Source organism: Sinocyclocheilus anshuiensis, unplaced genomic scaffold, assembly GCF_001515605.1.
Source record: "Sinocyclocheilus anshuiensis isolate Anshui unplaced genomic scaffold, SAMN03320099.WGS_v1.1 scaffold553, whole genome shotgun sequence".
NCBI lineage: Eukaryota > Metazoa > Chordata > Actinopteri > Cypriniformes > Cyprinidae > Sinocyclocheilus > Sinocyclocheilus anshuiensis.
This window is the reverse complement of record NW_015539821.1, coordinates 2,483,682-2,505,306: the sequence shown is the minus strand read 5'-3', so window position 1 is coordinate 2,505,306 and position 21,625 is coordinate 2,483,682. Positions and strand designations below refer to the sequence as shown.

Genomic DNA, 21,625 nt, shown 5'->3' with positions numbered 1-21,625 from the left:
ATCTCAATTTTGAAAAATTTACACTTAAGACTGGTTTTGTGGTCCAGGGTCACATATATATATAATTTTGAATAAATATATCTAATATTATAATAAATATAATATTAAAAATAGAACACACACATACATTAATTTTAATATTATATTTTTATATAATATAAAAGAAAAGGAATATATTAACATTAATTAAAAATAAATAATAATAATAATTTATTATATAAAATAATAATAATTTAAATTAAATATATCATACCAGGTATATCATACTGCCCAACCCTAACTCCAAATCGTGTTAAATGTATAATCTGTACAAAACACCTTTAAAGACAACCAAATAATCAAAACTCTTACCTAAAACACCACTTGAGTCAATAGGATATTCAAGAATGGAGGTTGGGGCGAGGGTGTAGGGGTAGTCGTAGGGTGCATAGATGATGCCTGACTCGGGGGTCTGGGGTAAGAGGGTCTTTATGCCAAAAATCATTAGGATATTAAGTAAAGATCATGTTCCATGAATATATTTTGTAAATTTCCTACGGTAAATATATCAAAACTTAATTTTTGTCTAGTAATATGTATTGCTAAGAACTTAATTTGGACAACTTTAAAGGCGATTTTCTCAGTATTTGGATTTTTTTGCACCCTCAGATTCCAGATGATGCCTGACTCGGGGGTCTGGGGTAAGAGGGTCGCGGCGTGGTGGGGTGTGCCTGTGGGCATGAAGGCAGAGGTCTGGATCTGTCGGATGAGTGGCATGAGGGTGGGTGCGGCGGATGCAGGGGTACGCAGTGCCGTAGGAGGCATCACCTGGGAGGGGCCGGTGATAATGCGGGGAGCTTGTGCTGTGGCGGCGAAGGAGAAGGCTAAGGCTGCTAAAAAGAACAAGATGCACAAGAGCAAATACACAAAGATGTGAGGGGAAGAGAAATTGAGGGGCTAATCAATCTACCTACATTTCAACAAGTAAACTAGCTGTATATGCAAATATTTTCACACAAAAATAAACAAGACGTGTGCACATGGATAGTGCACTTGCATGGCCACAAAATAAATATTTAAGTTTCTATTATAATCAATATTCAAACATAATTTTGATAAAGCTCACAAAAACCAAAAATAGACAGCATACCTAAAACTGAAATTATCTACAAAAAGACTGTGTAAGATGTATGTTAAATTGCTTGGGTTGAATTAAGTGAAGAAAACTGGTTTATAACTAACCAGGTTTAACAAGCCTGGTTTTGAACAAATCTCTAACCAGAATGTTCGACGAATATCAACATATCGCTGCAATTTCTTCCAAGCACTATAAACAAAGCTAAAAATCCCAAAAGAGGTGAGTTGTGTTTAAAAGCCAAATAAAACTTTGAAAAGAAATGAGTTTTATATAAAGAGATGGATATTTAAGGGGAAGAGGTAATGCACAGGTCGATGTTTGATGATGTCATTCTTACGTGACTTGACATTGGCATCTCTGTAAGTGCCGTTGAGAATGGCCAGCTCCATCAGCTGCATCTTTTTCAAGCTGTCTTCACCTTCGGCCTGTACACACACAGGAAAAAAAGATAATTTAACACTTATTAGCTTACTTAAAAAGCTCAACTTTTCATTTGCTTTACATTTTCTGCTAAAATGTTTGAGAAGGAGGCAGTGCAGTGGTGCGGGGAAGCTAATGTTTCACACTTGCTAACAGCTAGCAGATGATTCACTCTGCCACTGTTAAAACAAGCCAGGCCCAAAGAGCGGGAGGCTAAAGAAACAGATTGCATTACTCAACAGCGGGTGCTGAGATCAACGCCTCGTTTTTGCAACGGCTCATTCTAAAAGCCATTTCCCCCTTATACAGTTCACTTCCCCTGAAGTGGACATAGTTTTGTCAATTTGTGATGAAGTGGTTCATATAAACTGGTGGCTCCTAACTAAGGGGCCGAGACCCACTAGAGGGCCTCAGCAAACTTCCAAGGGGCCTCAAGATGACTTAAAACTATTTAAAGACAAACAAGGCGAGAATTTAAATAATCCAGAACTACTAACAATCAATATTTCTTATTTTCACCCCCTCAACAACTGTTTGATCGGTTTAATTTTTTCTTTTATCCCCAAAGATCCAGGATTCCCCAAGTCTTGAAAAACCGGGATATACCTATGAGGAAGCCTAATTTTAAAAGCATGACTTCTAGACCTGGAAAACTGTAAAAATCTTAACAAATATATAAAAAATATATTATTCATTTACAATTATTTCAGTTATGACAAGCTCTTGAAATATTACCAGATAGTAATTTTGAGTAAAAGTGTTGCTGTTGCTATTTTTTTTATTATTATCCAGTAAAATCTTGAACAATTGGAAAAGTAATGAAGCCTTTGAATATTATTGTGAACAAGAGGAGGCCTTAGAGTCAAAAAGTTTGACAAACACTAATCTAAATTATCTGTGACATGTAAAACAGCTGTAAATGCACTCAGCTAACAGCAACTAGTATAAAAATTCAAGTCCAAAACATCAGCAACTAAGTTTGGATTTTTGTCAAGCTACCAGACTGTAAAATCTGAGTTCAGAGCAGGTCAGGGAGGGGCACGGCAGACAGTCCACAGAATAATCTGAACTATGTCAGCAAGCAGAGAAGCGAAAGAAAAGTGGGGCTTTTCAAACGAGGATCAGTGTGTGTATGTGTGTGTGTACACCACACTTCTCTCTGCTTACTTTGCTGAGAGCTGCCAGCCAAATGCCCGAAGCTAGTGAATATCAACCACTAGTAAGACTGTGTGTTACGGAAAATATATTTAAAAATATTCCATTTAAACTTTCGATGAAGGATGAGTTGAATTTGACAACAACAGCTTAAAAATGTGAATTATTCTAGTGAAATCCACTTCTCTCCCATTAGCTTTTCGGAGGAAAAGCAGTGGAAAAAAGTGGTGGAAAAGCTCAAACCTGTTTAAAACTATGTGCTATAAATGATCTTTTCATAAACTGGCAAAACAAGATGAATGGATCTAATAAAAAAAAAAGTAAACTGAAAAAATATATATGCTAGATGCCAAAGCTTTAGTTTAGTCACCATTCATTTTAGGAAAGAAACCATGTTAGAAAGACTACAGATTCTAGTCTCTGAGGGGAAGAGATGTCTTCCGAATATTAAGGGAATTGAGCTCGAAAACAAACACTACAAGAATGTTTTTCTACACTGGCGGTGACACGTTCAACATTTTTATAAAATGACAATCAAGAAGAAAGAGTCTTCAGTGGCATCACAGCGCATGACATTGATTAGAACAGATCTGAATTCAAAATAAATGTCAAAACAATTTCTTCGGACACCATTCTATTACAAAAAGTTATTTCTCAGACCTTTGAACAAGTAGGCAATGACAAAGAAAAAAAGCTGAATACTCTTCCCCTGGATGGTTTGATGAAGACAAACACAATCGTAGTGGGTTTATCTTCAAGACGGGAGCTTCCTGGAGTAAACAGCGCTAAACTTTCTAAAGAGCTTATTCCCCATTCAGGATTCCATAGCAGAGAAAGGGCACAACTGTCAATCAAGGATCAGTGCATCCCCAAGAGGGTTACCATGGTAGCGCCACAGGGCGTCCAGAAGCCCTCTCTCTTTGACAGAGGAGAAGGGATTACAATCCACATTTACACAAATTTCCCGAATTCCATTCGCTACTAATTCTATTCTGCTTTCTATGTTAAATAACTGTTGTTCACAATAAGAAATACCACAGAATCAAGAAAGTTTTTTTTCTTCATTGCACACAAAGCGGCTTTCGCAACAGTGTTACTTGAGTATATATTTAGATACTATTACAGCATATGAATATTTTTAATTAGCTTTTTTATTTTCCATTTTCATTTTAATTAATTTAAATTTAAGCAACTTTTTATGTTTTTATAATTTGTTTTTTGAATATTTCTATATTTAATATTTTCTTTCAATTTTAGCACTTCAACTTCAACTTATTTACTGTAGTTGCCCAGGCAACATTTCAAATTTTTTTTTTACATTTTAGTATTTCCATCCAATATTTATATTTTATTTCAGCTTTAATTACTGTTTTAGTAGCAGTTTTAGCTTTAGTTAACAATAACTACACTGATTCACAACCTATTTTATATCTGTAATGTCACATTTCTGAGCGAAATGGGACAATAAATAAGAAAAAGTAGTATGCAACTCATTTTTACTGGTATTCAACAAGAATAAAAAAATGTAGGGCTGGACTATATTTTATCCAACAGTAATTGACTGAATTATGTCTTTACATGATCGATTAAAAATAAAAGAAATAAAAAAAAAAGATAAAGATAAGAAGGCTTGGTGATGTCATGCGAAAAAGCAAAATCAGGACAAGGAAACCATATTAACAAATGGGTCCAATTTTGAATTCAATCCTTTTTTAACTTTTAAATATTACATTTTAGTTTAAAATCCTAAAACCCTACAAAACTGAATTGTTCTTCTCGACATTTTACAGTATTCTGCCTAGATTAGATAACTCTGATGCAAGAATATTGCTAAATTTCTATGTCTGCCTTCATAGGTATATTATAATGAAAAAAAAAACAGAAAAAAAAAACATTGTAGAAAACACTACAGAAAAAGAAAATTTCTCTCAAATCTCACTAGGCTTCTAATGGCACTTCCTCCTAACCTGCTGTCACTTCCTTTAGACCCAAAGGTTAATTGGCATTCAGCTCTGCATCCCAAAGCAATGCTGAGACTTCCGTTGGTTCCATGTGGGGTTCTTTTGACCCTTCAGTCCTGTGCTCCTCATTAATTTATAAGGTAATTAAGCCTATTAAAAACTGCCCACGGTGCTCACCTTTGCACATCTGGAATCATGTGTGCTCAGTGGCTCCAACCTTATGCTCATGGAGGAAAGCAACCCTGTTCTCTGCTTCCTGCTCACATTTACCTGTCTGTGGATGCAGAGCGACTAGCGGGGAAACAGAAGACCTGCTGAGCGCAGCTCTTTCGATTAAGCATGTTCTCCTTAGAGTAAATACATTTATCAGTGCCTAAGCAGCATTTCCATGAGTCTTGTTTGTTGAGGCGAATCGATGTGATTTTGCCACTCAACACATTTTTTTAAAACCTCGTCTCAATAAACTATATATAAGGTCAGGAGAACAGAGAAACAAATCACTCACCGCAGGGATTAGCAGTTTCTTGACCTCCTCGACAGCTCTCTTGAGTTTGATCTCAGCACGGTTCTGAGAGTCTTCCACAGTGATGAGGACATGCAGGTCTTCGTTCAGGTGTTCCCAGTTGGGCTTTCCTCTGTTTTGCTCTTCCTGTTCACAGAAAACATAAGACCTGTTTGAGAACCAGGGCTGTGCACCAACTCAATTACTGAATTTGAAGTGAGGCATCAGACAAAATGCAAAATTGCCATTCAAATTTGAGTACAAGTAAAAATTAAGTGAAATTAATTTTTCTATGAAATTCAAATTTTTTAGGTAGAACATTTTTTAGAAGTAGAAAATCAATTGTAGAGATAGATAGACAGTTAGATCAAGAACTAGAATGATCGATAGATAGAATGACAGATAGAACGACAGATAGATAGATAGATAGATAGATAGATAGATATAGATAGATAGATAGATAGATAGATAGAACGACAGACAGATAGATAGATAGAACGACAGACAGACAGACAGACAGACAGATACAGATAGACAGATAGATAGATAGATAGATAGATAGATAGATAGAACGACAGACAGATAGATAGATAGAACGAAAGACAGACAGACAGACAGATAGACAGATAGATAGATTTACCAATTTTAACAATTGTTAACAATCAAAGTTTAACAATTGCAATTCAGATATTTCTGTTTCAAACTAATGAATTGCAAGAGAGGCAATTCTTTAATTCTGAATTTAGCAGAAACTAATTTCGGGTACTTTTGGCCGTTACAGTTAAGCTGTCAACTAGTTAGTGCAACCCCTACTGTACTATAAATAAAAACCCAGAGGTGTTTTTGAGTCTATACAGGATTTTAAAATAACAAAAAGGCTAAAAATAAAGAGATGGACAGTCAGAGAGGAGACAGGAAATGATAGTGAGAGAGGGGTGGGTGGCTTTGGGAAATGACTCTAACTTGGGTCACCCGCATAAGCGACAGTGGAAAATGTGCCAAAGTATGTGCACAACCTGCCAGGCCACATTTCCAACAAAACGTTTCCCAAAAGTATTTTCCAGGGACATTTTTAAGACTTTGGATCGATTGCCTATGAGCATACAGACCACTTCCCAAGACTACACGGCGCCCTAGTTTCCATGGAAACTTTTCTAGACTCTTATTTGCAGCTGTGCAGCTACACATGGACACCAAACACCAACAGACACGTAGCGACAGTTAGCTTGGAGACAAGTGACTGTCAGTTTATCTCAGCGTTCAGACCGCCAACAGCAGTGACAAGCCGGTTGCCATAGAAATGGAGCATTTGGGCCCAAGCATTGAGCCTTATTGAATGCATTGTCTCCAGCTGGGTATTTCATCACAGCGGGTCTTATGTTTACGACGCAGAGCTCAGACCTACAGAACAATCGATTACTGTGAACTCGCTCGCCACCTTCTGAGGTTCCCGCTTCAAGCAATCACAGACATCGCCTTGGCCTCAAGGGTAAAGTTTGAATGAGAGAAACAAAGACATAGACATCCCGGCCACATCCTTGACCGGGGGACGCCAGTCTCAGATCACAGTTGGTGGCGTTGTATTTGCTAATAAGCGGCTGCCACCTCCTCAGAATAGAGTAATTATCAAATATGTGCATCCGATAAGGCTGCAGTCTTGCGCACAGCTGGTTATGTGATAATAATAACTGTGATTTTTACTCTGAAACAGTCTAAGCAGCAGCACAATGCATAGAGGTCTTCTGGCCTACTTTTGGTGGGTAGGCAATTTTGTGCACAACACAGCAAAGTGTGAAAAAGTTGCTTGCATGATGTACTTAATTATAACAGCTATAGATCAACAGTGAATGTAAAAGGCCAATCCAACACAAGCTATAAATTACAAAAAGTTCACATCACCAGCATGATTTTAGCAAGCTTTCTCAGGATTTGGGCACCTAATGGTGTATTTTAGTCTATTTTTGAGTTCCATCTGAACGCACACTTCCTCAACTCCCAACTCCCAACCAACAAATGCACGAACCTTTCGCATTATCTGAATTACAGCATAAACAGACTATTTCATCATGTGATATTATAAACATAGCAGTTTGCTATAGGAATAATTGACACAAAAAAGAAATGTCATCATTTACTTAACATCATGGGTTTCGAAATCAGTATGACTTTCTTCCTTCTGTGGAATACGAAAGGAGTTATTAATAGAAGAGCATCTAAGTTGCTCTTACAATTGCTCATACAATGAAAGTGAATGATGACCATGATATTTTCAGTGAATAAGAACTTAAATGTCAGTATGTTTCTCACATAAATTTATCAAATGGCTTGAAACATAGCATACTAGTCATATGCACCACATAAATTACTTATGTTGCTTTTTTGCTTGTTTTGGAGCCTGACATTGCTTGGTCCCCCCATCCACTTTCATTGTACAAAAAAAACCAGGACATTCTGCTATGCTTCTCTTTTTATGTTCCACAGAAAAAAAGAAAAAAAAATTGTATGGATAAGCTAACCTTTTAATTATAATGGCAAATACCTTTCACAACCCAGAAACCTAAGCCTATTGTGTGTTTATTCCAGGAAATGTGACAGTAAATCCAATTTAGGGAAAGAAAACAGATGCAGATGGCATCTCCTATTGACACCTGACTTGTTTGCCCCTGGCTGTAACTTTTCTTATTTCTCTCTCTTCCTTGATTGCCATAATTTTTCACAGGATGTATGCACACGTTTCGCTCTGCTGTCACAGTAGTTTCAGTGTTACAGAAATTAAGTTAGCAGAACACTACAGGTCTTGATGGTTTCACAATCTAACACTCATTTTCGCACAATATTCAAAAAACACTCTACAAGGATTTAATTTTGACATGCTATTACGACAAGAGTGTTTTGAAAAGCATAAGGCCTAGTGGCTGCTGTCAGAAAACAATTATGTAGAACTTGAGGAAACAGCTGAAGTTTAAACTTTCGATTTCAATTGTCTATTCTATGCTTCCTAGATGTGCAACACCTCGTCTGGCTAAGAATGCTGAGCCACCAGTCTGTCTTGACCAATGAAACAGCCTTTATAAGCATCTCGGGTGTGATAGACAGGTTGTGCAATAAAGTGAGAGAATGGCACTTTGCTTGAGGCATCTCAGTTCAATGTGTTCCATTAATTCCCATCAATCTGAATCTCATCAAAGCCTCTAACCATATATTTTACCGTGTATGCACTTAATGTTTCATTTGCATGCTTGTGTAGGAATTGGAGGTTGTGCGGTGAGGAATAAACACAGATGGTGTATCCTCGAAAGTCTTAAACTGATAAAACAATTGATTTTTGAGTGATTTCCATTATGCAAAAAGGAGACAGTCCTGATGTGTCTGTGGAAACAGGCCTGAACTCAAGACAGTAGTTCATAGTTGTTAATGTCTATATACCACATTAAAGGCAAATGGTCTGACATCAAATATCTTTACAAGGCATAGATGCCATTAAAGCATAACAGTCTTCAGTAGCATTATTTGTTTGTGCAACAAGCCCAAATTGTACTCTAATCTGAAAACTCAGACTAAATGTTGTAGGATGAGACAAGGAACTGAAACTGTATTCTTTGAGCTTGAGAAACAGAGCATTCTCCTTTCTCTAATAGCGCTCATTTTCATTTTAATGCAAGTCATTATTCCTCTGTGTCAGGCAGCCTTGGAGGCAGGAAGATCATCTGCCTCAGTTCTACAGTCGGGAAGGCAACGCAGACTCCGTCAGGAATTCCATTAAAATGGAATCGCCTGGATTTTGTCTCTTTCCATTTGACATCTATTAGTTATGTGCTGGTGCAAAGGTAGTACAGTGGGTACGGAAAGTATTCAGACCCCCTTAAATTTGCTGTGTGTACATTAATGAGGAAAAAAAATTAACTTAAATGATTTTAGCAAATGGCTGCAATATAACAAAGAGTGAAAAATTTAAGGGGGTCTGAATACTTTCCGTACCCACTGTATATGGTCTTTCTCGCTAAAAAAAAACATGCAGTAAAAACACATCCACAAGCCCTTGAAAGAAAGACAATGCAAGGCAAGTAGAAAATACATGTTAAAAAGCAAAGGAAACAAAAGTAAAAGAATGAAAGAGTAAAAGAGAAGAAAAAAGAAAGTGAAAGGAAAAGAGAAACAAACAAGGAAAGGAAAAGACAAGAAATATAAAAAAAGTAAAGTAAACAAAGTAGAAATTTAAATAATAAAGGAAGGAAATAAAAGGAAAATACATAGTAAAAAAAGAAAGCAAAAATAAAAGTAAAAAAAATAGTGAAAAAAGTGTCTTACCTTCTTCTTGTCTCTCATGGAGCCTTTGCCTCGCACCATGATCTTGCAGCCTGTCTCTGCCTCCAGTTGCTTGGCTGTCAGGCCCCGGGGCCCCAGGATTCTTCCCACAAAATTGAACTGTGAAGAAACATCAAAAGGTAGAGAAAACAAGGAAGTTCTTTCAGTGGAAAACATCTGCATTTCACACATCTGGTATGAGCATCCCAGTGCTGAAAATCTGATATGGATCTGAAATCATTTGGGTTGCACTCTCGATGAGACAAAATGTTGTGTTTCTATCACTGTGCGCACACATTCACTTTATATGTGCATAGTTCTGAGATTTGTAACCACTGTTCAACTTAGTTGAAAAAGACCAGCATAGAGAGGCAGAGGCAGCCACAATCACATCCTCAAGGTTAAAAACACAGACCATCATCCCCTCAGCTAATGGTTCTCCCATATGGAAGCTTTGGCAGAGCATGATGTTAACTGCAGCATGGCAACTTAATTGTATAATTCAATCAAAGGGACTTTGAAAACCCTGGCAGAATGTTTGGAATGTCTAATCCCCTTTTATTGAAAGGGGAACATCTAGAGACCAAATGTGGTTTTGGAATGTACCATTTGCCACGGAGAAGCCTTAACCGTACTCCACCCTGTTCCTGTCCTGACACAAATCACATGGAACAAATTTAACCTAACAAAGGGGTCAAAGAGTCATATAAAACACAAATACCTACCATATTTAACAGCCAATGGTACAGAGCTTGACTGCTTTTAGTCCAATGCAAATTCATGTTCCAATTGACATTATTTCGGCTTTAAAAGTCATACAAAACAACCATTTACTGGATACTATTTGCCAAAACAAAGTTCATTTTAAACTTTCAGATGTGACCAAAATTGGAGATGTATGAATGGTTAATTTGTTTACGCTTTAAGAAAACCATCCATTTCCACCAGTTTCTACTCTCAATCAAGCACTTTAGACATTCTAAATGATGTTTTGTGACATCTGAATATGGAAACCACCAGTCAAGCAAACTGAATGATCGGTTAAGCTGTGACTCGACCCTTAATGTGATTTATTACGTTGCCCCTTTAAAAGGCCGAGACATTGGGCATTTTGGCATTTGTGGGCCAGTGGCTGTGCTACTCTTTCAGCATTCAACCTTATCTGTCACAAGGGTTGAGTGATAAGCCAGGCAGCTGAATCTCTCTCAGGGTCACAATGCATTCTCTTCCATTTAAAGCTCATGTCTTCTCAGGCCATTCACAGCTGCTGGGGGTCGTTGGCCCCTGTGCTGTATATTTAGAGATGAGCTCATCAGACTACTGTGTACTGTGGATGGCACTGTCCGTATGTCCGTCTGTGTCCTTGTGTTATTGTAGTTTAGTGTTTGTAGGCAATGTTTGTGCAACTGTTGACTTGGTGAACCTCGTTTTTGTCAGTCTAGATGTTTCTGGTTACCTTCCCTGTCATTCTGATTGGTAAGCTGTGTAACAGTGAGATCACTGCTGGTCTACGTGACAATTGAAGTGACTGATAGTATATAATTTCCAAACCAAATTCCCACTGATTACCAGGTGATGTTGATTAAAGCTGCAAAGTCTGTAATTTTCTGTGAATCACAAACAGAATCACAAAAATCTGATCTGATCAGAACCTTGTCTGCAAGCAGATCAGACAGTGGTTCTCATTTTCAAAAGAAAAAGAATGGGATGTTTCTTAAAGGGAGAACAGAAAAATAGACCATTTAATTAACGGTCAGAAAGAGGGCGGAAATATTTTTATGTTTTTAGCACAAAAATGCACTTTACTAAGATTATAAGTGGAACTTGGGGAAAAAAACTGAATACAAATAAAGTGTTAAATCAAACACAAAAATGGTAATATATTAAAATTTTAATTAACTATTTTCTATTTTTATATTTTAAAATATATTGATACCTGAGATGGCAAAGCTGAATTTTCACATGAGTCAAATTATTATTCAGAAATCATTCTAATATGCTGATTTGGAGCTCAAAAAAAAAACATTTCTTATTATTATCAATGTTGATAACAGTTGTGCTGCTTAATATTTTTGTGGAAGCCATGATACATTTTTTTCAGGATTCTTTGATGAATTTATTTGAAATAGAAATCTTTTGTAACGCCATGACTGTCACCTCTGAATACTTTAATGCATCCATACTAGATAAAAGTATTATTTAAAAAAAAAAAAAAATCCTACTGAGTGCAAACCCTTGAATGTTAGTGTATATGACACTTTAAAGGGATAGTTCACCCTCAAGCCATCAGAGATGTATATGACTTTGGTTTTCCAGAAGAACAAACATTTATATTTTTAGAAAATTCATATATATCTGAGTCAACATGACGGTGAAAAAATGAGAGAATTTTCATTTTTGGGTGGAATATTCCTTTAAAAAACAAAGCCACAGAATACTAACAAAATGACGTAAACACAATGTCTTTTCTCCTTGTGCTTTTTAACAAGTTCAAGAACTGCATCTAAAGTGTGTGGCTCTCAATTAACAACAATGAAGCACTGGAAAAACCTCATTACCAGTCGACAGCTAGAGTGAAAAGAGTGGGAAGAGGATGACAGACTGAGGCGGCGGCCTCCAAATCACTCTGAACAGTCTGAGACGTTGAGAACATGAAGAATAGAAAACTAATCATCATTTGTTTTCACATAGACTATGAAAGAAGGGATAATGCTCTAGATCATTCTCTCCAAAAGGTGACAGAGGAGAGAAAGGCCAGTGGCCTGCATGTCTCTCACCCACACTTGGCACTTACGGTGGGATGGTGGTATCCCTGACAGGTTCCTGCAAGGATGATCAGAATTCTGCTTCTATTACAGGGAAGCAAAGTCACTCTCAAAACAAGCCTGATGATTGATGGCTGCAAATAAGATAAGGATTTGTTGTGCCCCCAAATGATCTATCAAAAATACCATCACAAAGTTTAACTAGGATAAACAAGCTGTAAAACATTTAACAACATTTTTCTGTTAATTTATTTAAAAACATGTCACCAATTAATTAAATCTTCCATTTTTTTGAAGTGTGGCCAGTGAAAATGTTGGCAGGGGAATTAAAGATCTGAATAGTCCAGAAAAATCCTTATTGTTGAGACTGAATAATCACAATAATTGAGCAATATTGCACATGAACAAGACCTACTGCTGTTGGAAGTGTGCTATTCCAAATGACTTTGTTGCTTTATGAAGTTTGTGACCTCAATGAGTCACTCAACAATGGGAAATTCTGAGCAGGTTGTCAAAATGTATCACATTTTAACACACTAGACACCATATACCAGATCAGAAGTTCCTGTGTGTTGTCATCTATCAGGCTAATCTATTCAAAAACTTTTCTTCCTTCAAAATGTGTTGAATGAGATGTATTGCATTTTAGAATTTCCGATTTCTTCTAATACTTGTCAAACAAGTTAATTTTGCACATTTGCACAAGTGCTGTCAGTGGTTGGGATTCATCCTGATATAGAGGATAATGGACAGAGGTTAATTATAACTAAACAAGAGATAACAGAGAAGCCCCTGTCACGCGCCTCTCATTTAAACTCAATTAACCCTGACCCTACTATCACTCTCATCAGCTCTTTAAGACAGGAGAAATGTGAGAGTTGTCGGTCAGAAACACTACTCCGTCTACTTACCGTCTCCTTAAACTCAGCCTCAACCTTAAACCTGGTCAAGATCAAATGGGCCAGATAATCGCCCACTGAAAACGTACATCCCAGCACTTTGTTCAGTTCACATACCAATGTTTCAGACTGGGCTCCTCACGTAATCCACCCTCAGGCCTGTTTCTGCATAAATGATGTTTTCCGAGAAGAGTGTGAAAGCTGTCCTTGCATAAAGAATTCGATAGCCACAATGCATTCAAGCACAGGCTGGAGTCAAACAAGGCCGAGTTTGACTCACAGAAGCAAAATTTACCATGCTAATTATTGTCTTTTGATTATTGCTGTCCTGGCAGAGACGACTTAAAGGCACAATATGTATGATTTTTTTAATTAAAATATCCAAAAACCACTAGAACAGTTTTATATATTTTGCTGACTTGTGCACTTACATTATCCCAAATGTTTCGAAGAATGTTTAAATCCAGAGAAATAAGCAATTTTCACTAGTGACACGGACCGTGTCTATAGTGTCACCTGCCAATGGCGTCATACACCCTCGATTTGTTTTGTAGAAAACATGGAAACACCAAAGACGCTTTAATATGTTATGCGTTTTATTAGACAGGTGATGACCGCACAGAGTAGCATTATAACAGAACGTTCAAATGTATCTAGTATGATTAAAAAAAAAGCGGTGCTTACTTCCGCTGCTTTCCGGAAGGAGTGGAAGCGGTCGACTGTGGCATAATAAAAGCTCCGCTGCTTTCGAGCCGTGTGTCGCGCTTGTTCAGAAGCCTCGTTTTGCTTCGACGGCTTTCAGCCTCACCCTGCTTCATACTACGACGTTAATAAATCTTTAATACGTTAGCTCATCCATGAACATGATTTCCATCGGATTGCTTCAGCTGTGGGGATGAAGACGACAACTCCCATGATACGGCGTCATCTAACTACGCCTTTGTTTCTTTGTTTGTTTTGAATACGCGCCCTCTAGTGGCAAAAAATTACATATTGTGCCTTTAATTGGATCAGTCTGGTGCAGGCTTCTCATGCTCCCCTGAGTCAACGGCTAAGGTAAGACAATCAAAGTGCAAAAAAACTAAATATTTGTCCCGGAGGATCCACATGTAATAATAAACTTGATATAAATGCATTTTCTACAAAAACATGTGTTAAGACTAATGCATGTCTCTCTCTATTTAAATACACTAATCAAGATGCATTGTAAGCCCTCACTGACACATTTCAGGAGATAAAAATGGCAGTTTCAGTACATTACTATTCCAGTTATACCATGAATGTGGTGATGATTTTATTTTAAGATACTAATCTGCTGTAAAGCAGCTTTATTGACCTTAATGTTGTGTTCATACATGATTGAACTTGTTCTTATCAATAAATCATCTGCTTTACCAACAGAAACATGCCCACACTGATGGAGATTCAACAACAAACTACTACCCAACAGTCCATCAGTTGAAAAAAGACAGTAAGAGCTCTGGGATGCATTTGGGACAGAGCCAAACATTATTTTTGCTATTCCGAGAGCCACTGGTGTCACACAAATGACTTTTCTACATTTTACTTTAATGCCTTTAATACAGACCATTGGCATGCACATGTTGATTCTGTAGAAAACATATAATGTCAAAAAAAGTGTAAAATCATTCCTTTAATGGTAAAACTGTGCAGTAACAGATCTGTACCTAATCTACCCCTAAAGGGTGCATGTTTGTACCTTAAGGGTACCTATTAGTATCTTAAGATACTAATATGCACTCTTTACAGTAACATGACATACAAAAGGTGTACTTTTTGAGGGAACAGTCTCAGTAACAAGCTAATTTTGGCACTTTTTCTGACTGTGCAGCTAGCTACTACCTCATAAATACATCTGAAAACATTTCGGAACCCTTGTTTTAAGTCTACACAATAACCTTAGTAACTGCCCAACAATGGAATAAACTCATGTGAAATTTCTATTTTAAAAAGCGTCGAAGTAATACTTACATCTGGGTATTCTTTGACAGGCACAAAGAGTTTCTCTTGGAGTTGTGCAATGGGCCCCACAGCATCCGGGAGCTCGGAAGTCCTTTTATCTGTGCTGCCGTTCAGAGTGTCATTGTACATGTCCTTCCGTACCCGTCCAATTTCTGTCAAACAGACACATTAAGAACTCAATTATATTAAGCCACTCTGAATTAAGACTTGGATAGAGGTTATAAGTCAAACAGGCTTAAAGGGATAGTTTATCTAAAAATTAACATTTTGCCACCATTTACTCACCCTCTTGTCATTCCAAACATGTATGACTTATTTTAATTTGTGGATCACAAAAGAAGATATTTTGAAAAAATATCTCTGTGTTTTAGTCCATACAATGGGAGTTAATAGGGACCAAAACTGTTTGGTTACAAACATCCTTCAAAATATGCTTGCAGGTTTGAAACGGCATGAGGGTGAGTAAATGATGACAGAAATTTTATGTTTGGGTGAACTATTGGGTTTAACATCTGATAGAGGAAAACTTCCTCAAAGATCATGTCAAATTTTTCAAACTTCAAAAATTCTTCAAAAACAATGCAGTTCTCCACATAGATTTTTTTCCATAAAAGTTGCTTCATTTATCTTTAAAAACAAAGAGAAGTACTTTCTGTTATAAATGACTTGCTGAAGTCTTGATGAGTTCATGCAAAACTATTTAATTCAAAAGCAACTCCTAAAGGGCATGAGAGCCCAGCCAGCCATGGAGGAACTAGCGCACCATGATGTGCATTCACAAAGAGTGAATCAGACACCAGCTTTTTGAATGCTCGCCAGTCCAAACTGAGGAATTCCAAAGAGACCAGCTTAAAAGACTGAAGCAATAATTATTGTTTAACAAAAACTCTTTGGAGGATATTGGGAAGAAGCAGCAGTATATTAGAATGGATTTGCACTGATGTACAATATGGTTCAAAATGACAACATCAAAGCATGGCCCAGGCCTGCAGATTAAAATGACCGAACTATAACCCTGAGCTCAGCTAGCCATAGCCTGCTGGGCTCCCATAGGATCCTCCCAGAGTAAAGCAGAGAACCTCAACAAGATCTCATAAGCAATAACTCAACAATACTCAGCACTGTGTCCTCTGAACTCCACCGACAACACCACTCAGTCCCAAAAAACGAACATAATTGTTTTCATTGTCTCTCATATGCCTTACATTAGTGAACACAAGCATGTAAGCACATTTACACTCAATTACATGCAACATATGCTCTTGGCACGAGTCCATCTAACCATGTGTCCGATTCCTAAAACAATATTTTCTGATTTACAATGTTTTAAATTAATCCCAACTGGTTACATTAGGACTGGTTTTGTCTGCCCATATGCTATCATTCTGAATAAAGTTGATAAAATAAACCCTTGGAGTAAAATCAGCCACGCAAGGTCCCACAATGAAGCACAAATCCAAACATCAGCTCAAATTGCTCAAAGCCAATTAATTTACACATTCTGGCACTTACACATGAAACTGGTATAATTGGTCACTTTACATTGAGTGCTGAAAGGGGATTAAACAGTCAGTCAGAAGTTTATACTGGGTTTTGTTTGACTCTATGGCTTAACATTCCAATAGTCTTAAAACTTTGGACTAAGCATGACTTATCCCATGAGTCACAAGGCCTGGGGGAAATATACAATGTTCACAATGATTCTGCTGTCAATATTAAACAAGCAACACTGTGAATATCACAAGTTTCATGGTTTTTATTCGTCCGTTAAGTTAAAAGGATAGTTTACCCAAAAATATAAATTCTGTCAACATTTACTCACCCTCATAAGACTTCCATTCATCTTCTGAACATTTTTTTAAAGGGGTCCTATTATGCTCTTTTACAAAGTCTTGATTTTGTTTTGGGGGTGTACTAGAACAGGCTCTCATACTACACTCTTAAAAATAAAGGTGCTTCAAAAGGTTCTTCACAGCGATGCCATAGAAGAACCATTTTTGGTTCCACAAAGAACCATTCAGTCAAAGGTTCTTTAAAGAACCATCTCTTTCTTAACTTTTTGTAATCTGAAGGACCTTTTTTCACCACAAAGAACCTTTTGTGAAACAGAAAGGTTCTTCAGATGTTAAAGGTTCTTTATGGAACCATTTAGACAAAAAGGTTCTTCTATGGCATCGTGAAGCACCTTTATTTTTAAGAGTGTAGGTTGTTCGAAAAACACATTATTTTTCACATATTTTACATTACAACAACACCTCTCTCCCCAGTCTGGCATGAACGGCTCGAATAGTTCCTGTATCAAATGAAGGCACTTTTCCACCCCCTTCTGAAATACGAAATGTGCTGTGATTGGTTAGCTGGGCCAGTGTGTGTTGTAATTGGCAGCACTCGGAGCCAGGTCGGGAAATGTCATGCCGCTTACCATAGCAGCTACAGCAACATTACAGACTAACTAAAGTTGAAAAAGTGAAAAAGCATAATAGGACCCCTTTAATACAAATTATTCATTTGCATATTTGGTGCAAATGAAAATGAATAATACTGATATTAAGTCAATCTTCCTTGCATTTGTTTAGCAAAAATCTATTTGAAAACACTTAACATTTGGGAACTGCTTGGAAACAATGACAATTTGGTTGAAATGGTGATTCCTCAGTGAAAAACATTACAGAACAAATACATAAATAGATTGAAAATTGAAAAAATGAACAGTAAAATAAATACTACTGTCTGTTTTAACATATATATTTTCCATGCAGAACAGCTGAGGTGACATAAGACATATAATTTTCCACCCCCAGTTTAGCTGTTATTAGCACAATCTTCAAGTGCACTAAAAACAAACATTACAGGCGACTGGTCAACACTGCAAAACCACTACATACACAGACAGTGAGATAGTCCTTCCTACTGCTGCTGTAGACTGTCATTTACACGTGTGTGTGTGTGTGTGTGTGTTTGTGTGTGTGTGTGTGTGTGTGTGTGTGTGTGTGTGTGTGTGACAGAGAGAGAGCACAAGATGACTCTGATTACAGTTTGTGTTTGTTTACTGTCATCTGAGTCTAGCTGTCCAATACTACAGTATGATACAGTTGGTCTGGTATGGCAGCAGGTGAGCAACGGCTACATCACTGAGACATAAATATCACCTCCATAATGCTAGCAGTTCTCCTGCACTTTAAACACACAACGCTACAGATAACCTATTCAGTTGCTGTTATTTACTAATGACACACTGTCATGCGTCTGGCTTAAATTACTACTTCTGGCACCTTTAGTATTTTTCACACTTTTAGTTTCAGCCATGGGAAGTTTGTGCCTATATTATCATTTCAAACAGGCAAATTTGGATGCAGTTTTTAGACTTTATGAAACTTGAAATGGTTTAAAAGAAAGAACTGGAAATTAGAGATATGTGCTGGCAGAAAAACAAGTGTGATTTAATGTGAGATGTCAGACACATTCCTTGGCCGTTTAGCGAACAAAAGTGTTGTTGCTGGACACTGGATAAAGACAAAGGGGTTACTCAACCAAACACTGCTTTACAGTATGTGCCATTACATAAGGCTCAAAAAGATGGGTGCACATACACACACAAATTCATATAAACGACAGAAGTGGAGACTATACATAAAACTATACATATAAAAACTCATATATACATATATATATATATACACACACACACATATTATAGTTTGTTCAGATTAATAAGAAAAAATTATATGGGACTGCACTTCATCCTGCAACATCTGGACAAAACAGGGACTTATGTGAGGATCCTGTTTGTGGACTTTAGCTCCGCTTTCAACACCATCATCCCAACACTCCTCCAGACCAAACTAACCCAGCTCTCTGTCCCTAGCTCTATCTGTCAATGGATCACCAGCTTTCTGACAGATAGGCAACAGCTAGTGAGAATTGGTAAATTCACATCCAACAACCGCACCACCAGCACTGGCACCCCCTCAGGCTTGCGTCCTCTCCCCACTGCACTTCTCCCTCTACACCAACGACTGCAGAGAGAGAGAGAGAGAGAGAGAGAGAGAGAGAGATGCAGAGCGTGTGCAGAGATTGATTTTGAAACTTGTGAATCCATTAGAATCCTTAGAAGACAGAATCGCGATTCATATGAATAGATTTTTACGTGCACCTCTAGTTTTCTCTTCCTCTTCTCTAAAGCAGCGCTGCATGGCCTCGCCCCCTTTGCTGCCTTTTCCCGAGGGCGGGGTTTATCTGGGTTTGTGATGTCACGAACCCGGGAAGTAACTTGTTGTAGTCCCTACCAGCTGTTTTTGTAGGCATTAAACTGCCAGAATTTTAAAAGACATGAGAGGATATCTCCGTTTGCATTGAACTTTCAGCTTTGTAACTTTGCAGATATTGTTTATGCTCAAACAGCAACATTAGACACTAACTAACGTTAAAAAATGTGAAATCGTAATGAACCACCCCTTTAATTATTAAAATTTTATGTACCAATTCATAGTAAAGTGCACGTCATGCACCGGATAGTTTTAAGACTTTGGAACAGAAACAGATTATTTCAGTCTCTCGTACACAGTGAAGTTGACCATCTGTGGCAGTGTGGGAGAGATGAGAGATGCTGAGATAAACAGAGGAAATGCGATAAAGAAAGGTAAATAAATAAATAAAAGATAGAAAATGTTGCAAGAGGGATGAAAGAGTAGACCGCAAACAGTGAAGCCATCTGGATACTCGTCGACTGCCAGGAAACTGTCTGACTCCTCCTTCGTTTTCACACACACAGAGAGCAGACACCACAGTTACTGCAATTGTCAGGCTGTTAGTGACAGTGTAAAAACAAATGTGTACATGCAAGAACAATATTTCCCTTCGCTCTGACAATATATCTTCAAACTGAATGCTGTTTTCAGCTGCAGACCAAATACTTGTGGTGAAAGCAGATCTATTTCAATTGCAACTATTGTACAGTCATTTTAACCAATAACCAATGACTTATGATATCTCTTCCCATATACAGTGCTTCAAAAAAACTTGGGGTCAGTACGTTTTTAAAATGTTTATTCTTTTTTTAAATCTGCATTTATTCCAAACGAAAATATAACACAAAAATATAATAAACACTACAGTCATGGCCAAAAGTTTTGGCAGTGACATAAGTTTTGTGTTTTGCAATATTTCCCTTCGCTCTGACAATATATCTTCAAACTGAATGCTGTTTTCAGCTGCAGACCAAATACTTGTGGTGAAAGCAGATCTATTTCAATTGCAACTATTGTACAGTCATTTTAACCAATAACCAATGACTTATGATATCTCTTCCCATATACAGTGCTTCAAAAAAACTTGGGGTCAGTACGTTTTTAAAATGTTTATTCTTTTTTTAAATCTGCATTTATTCCAAACGAAAATAAAACACAAAAATATAATAAACACTACAGTCATGGCCAAAAGTTTTGGCAGTGACAAGTTTTGTGTTTTGCAAAGTCTGCTGCTTCAGTATTTGTAGATTATTTTTCCACATGTGTCTATGGTATACTGAAAAACAATGATAAGCAAATCAATTTATTGGGAAAAAATACAATGAGTCAATATTTACAGTGTTGACCCTTGTTCTTCATAACCTCTATTATGATAGATATTAGCTTCTGGGCCAAACCCTGACTGATGGCGATCCATTCTTGCCTTATTAGTTCTCGGAGTTGATCACAATTTGTGGGCTTCTGCTTGTCCACTCGCCTTTTGAGGACTGACCACAGGTTCTCTATGGGATTGAGATCTGAGGAGTTGCCTGGCCACAGATCCAAAATTTCAATGCAATGATCTTCAAGCCACTTCTTTATCACTCTTGCTTTGTGAGATGGTGCTCCATCATGCAGGAAAATGCACGGATCATCACCAAATTGCTCATGGATCGTTGGAAGAAGTCGCTCTTGCAGGAAGTTTTGATACCATTCTTTATTCCTGGCAGTGTTTTGGGGCAGAATTATGAGAGAGCCCACTCCCTAGGTTGAAAAGCAACCCCACACATGAATGGTCTCCAGATGCTTCACTGTAGGCACAACACAGGACTCATGGTAGCGTTCACCTTTTCTTCTCCGAACAATCAATTTTCCAGATGTCCCAAACAGTCGGAAGGGAGCGTCATCAGAAAAAATAACTTTGCACCAGTCTTCTGCTTTCCAATCCTTGTACTTCCTGCAGAATTTCAGTCTGTCCTTGACATTTTTCTTGGAGAGAAGTGGCTTCTTTGCTGCCCTTCTTGACACCAGGCCATTGTCCAAAAGTCTTCTCCTCACTGTGTGTGCAGATGCTCTCACACCAACCTGCTGCCATTCCTGAGCAAGCTTTGCACTGTCACACGAGTCCGTAGCTTGCTGGACACTCTGGGACGTCCTGAAGACTTCTTCACTGCAGTCGAACCTCCTTGAAGTTCTTGATGGTCCGGTAAATGGTTCTTTCAGGTGCAATTTTCTTTGTAGCAATTTCCTTGCATGTGAGGCCATTTTGATGCAAAGCGATGATGGCTGCAC

The 21,625-nt window shown here is 37.7% G+C and overlaps 1 protein-coding gene across 6 annotated transcripts in view; it reads right to left on the bottom strand.

Annotated features, from left to right (window-relative positions):
• LOC107684089 (protein quaking-B-like) overlaps positions 1-21,625 on the bottom strand; it is a 38,406-nt gene that overhangs the window by 7,100 nt on the left and 9,681 nt on the right. For 4 of the 6 annotated variants that reach the window (XM_016480263.1, XM_016480262.1, XM_016480268.1 and 1 more), the window contains exons 3-8: positions 15,117-15,259; positions 9,464-9,580; positions 5,159-5,302; positions 1,455-1,542; positions 663-872; positions 352-438 (exon numbers count right to left, since the gene is read on the bottom strand). In XM_016480263.1, the coding sequence (XP_016335749.1) occupies positions 352-438; positions 663-872; positions 1,455-1,542; positions 5,159-5,302; positions 9,464-9,580; positions 15,117-15,259 (789 nt within the window). The remainder of the gene's footprint in view (positions 1-351; positions 439-662; positions 873-1,454; positions 1,543-5,158; positions 5,303-9,463; positions 9,581-15,116; positions 15,260-21,625) is intronic. The other 2 variants (XM_016480265.1, XM_016480267.1) reach the window with 1 other exon arrangement.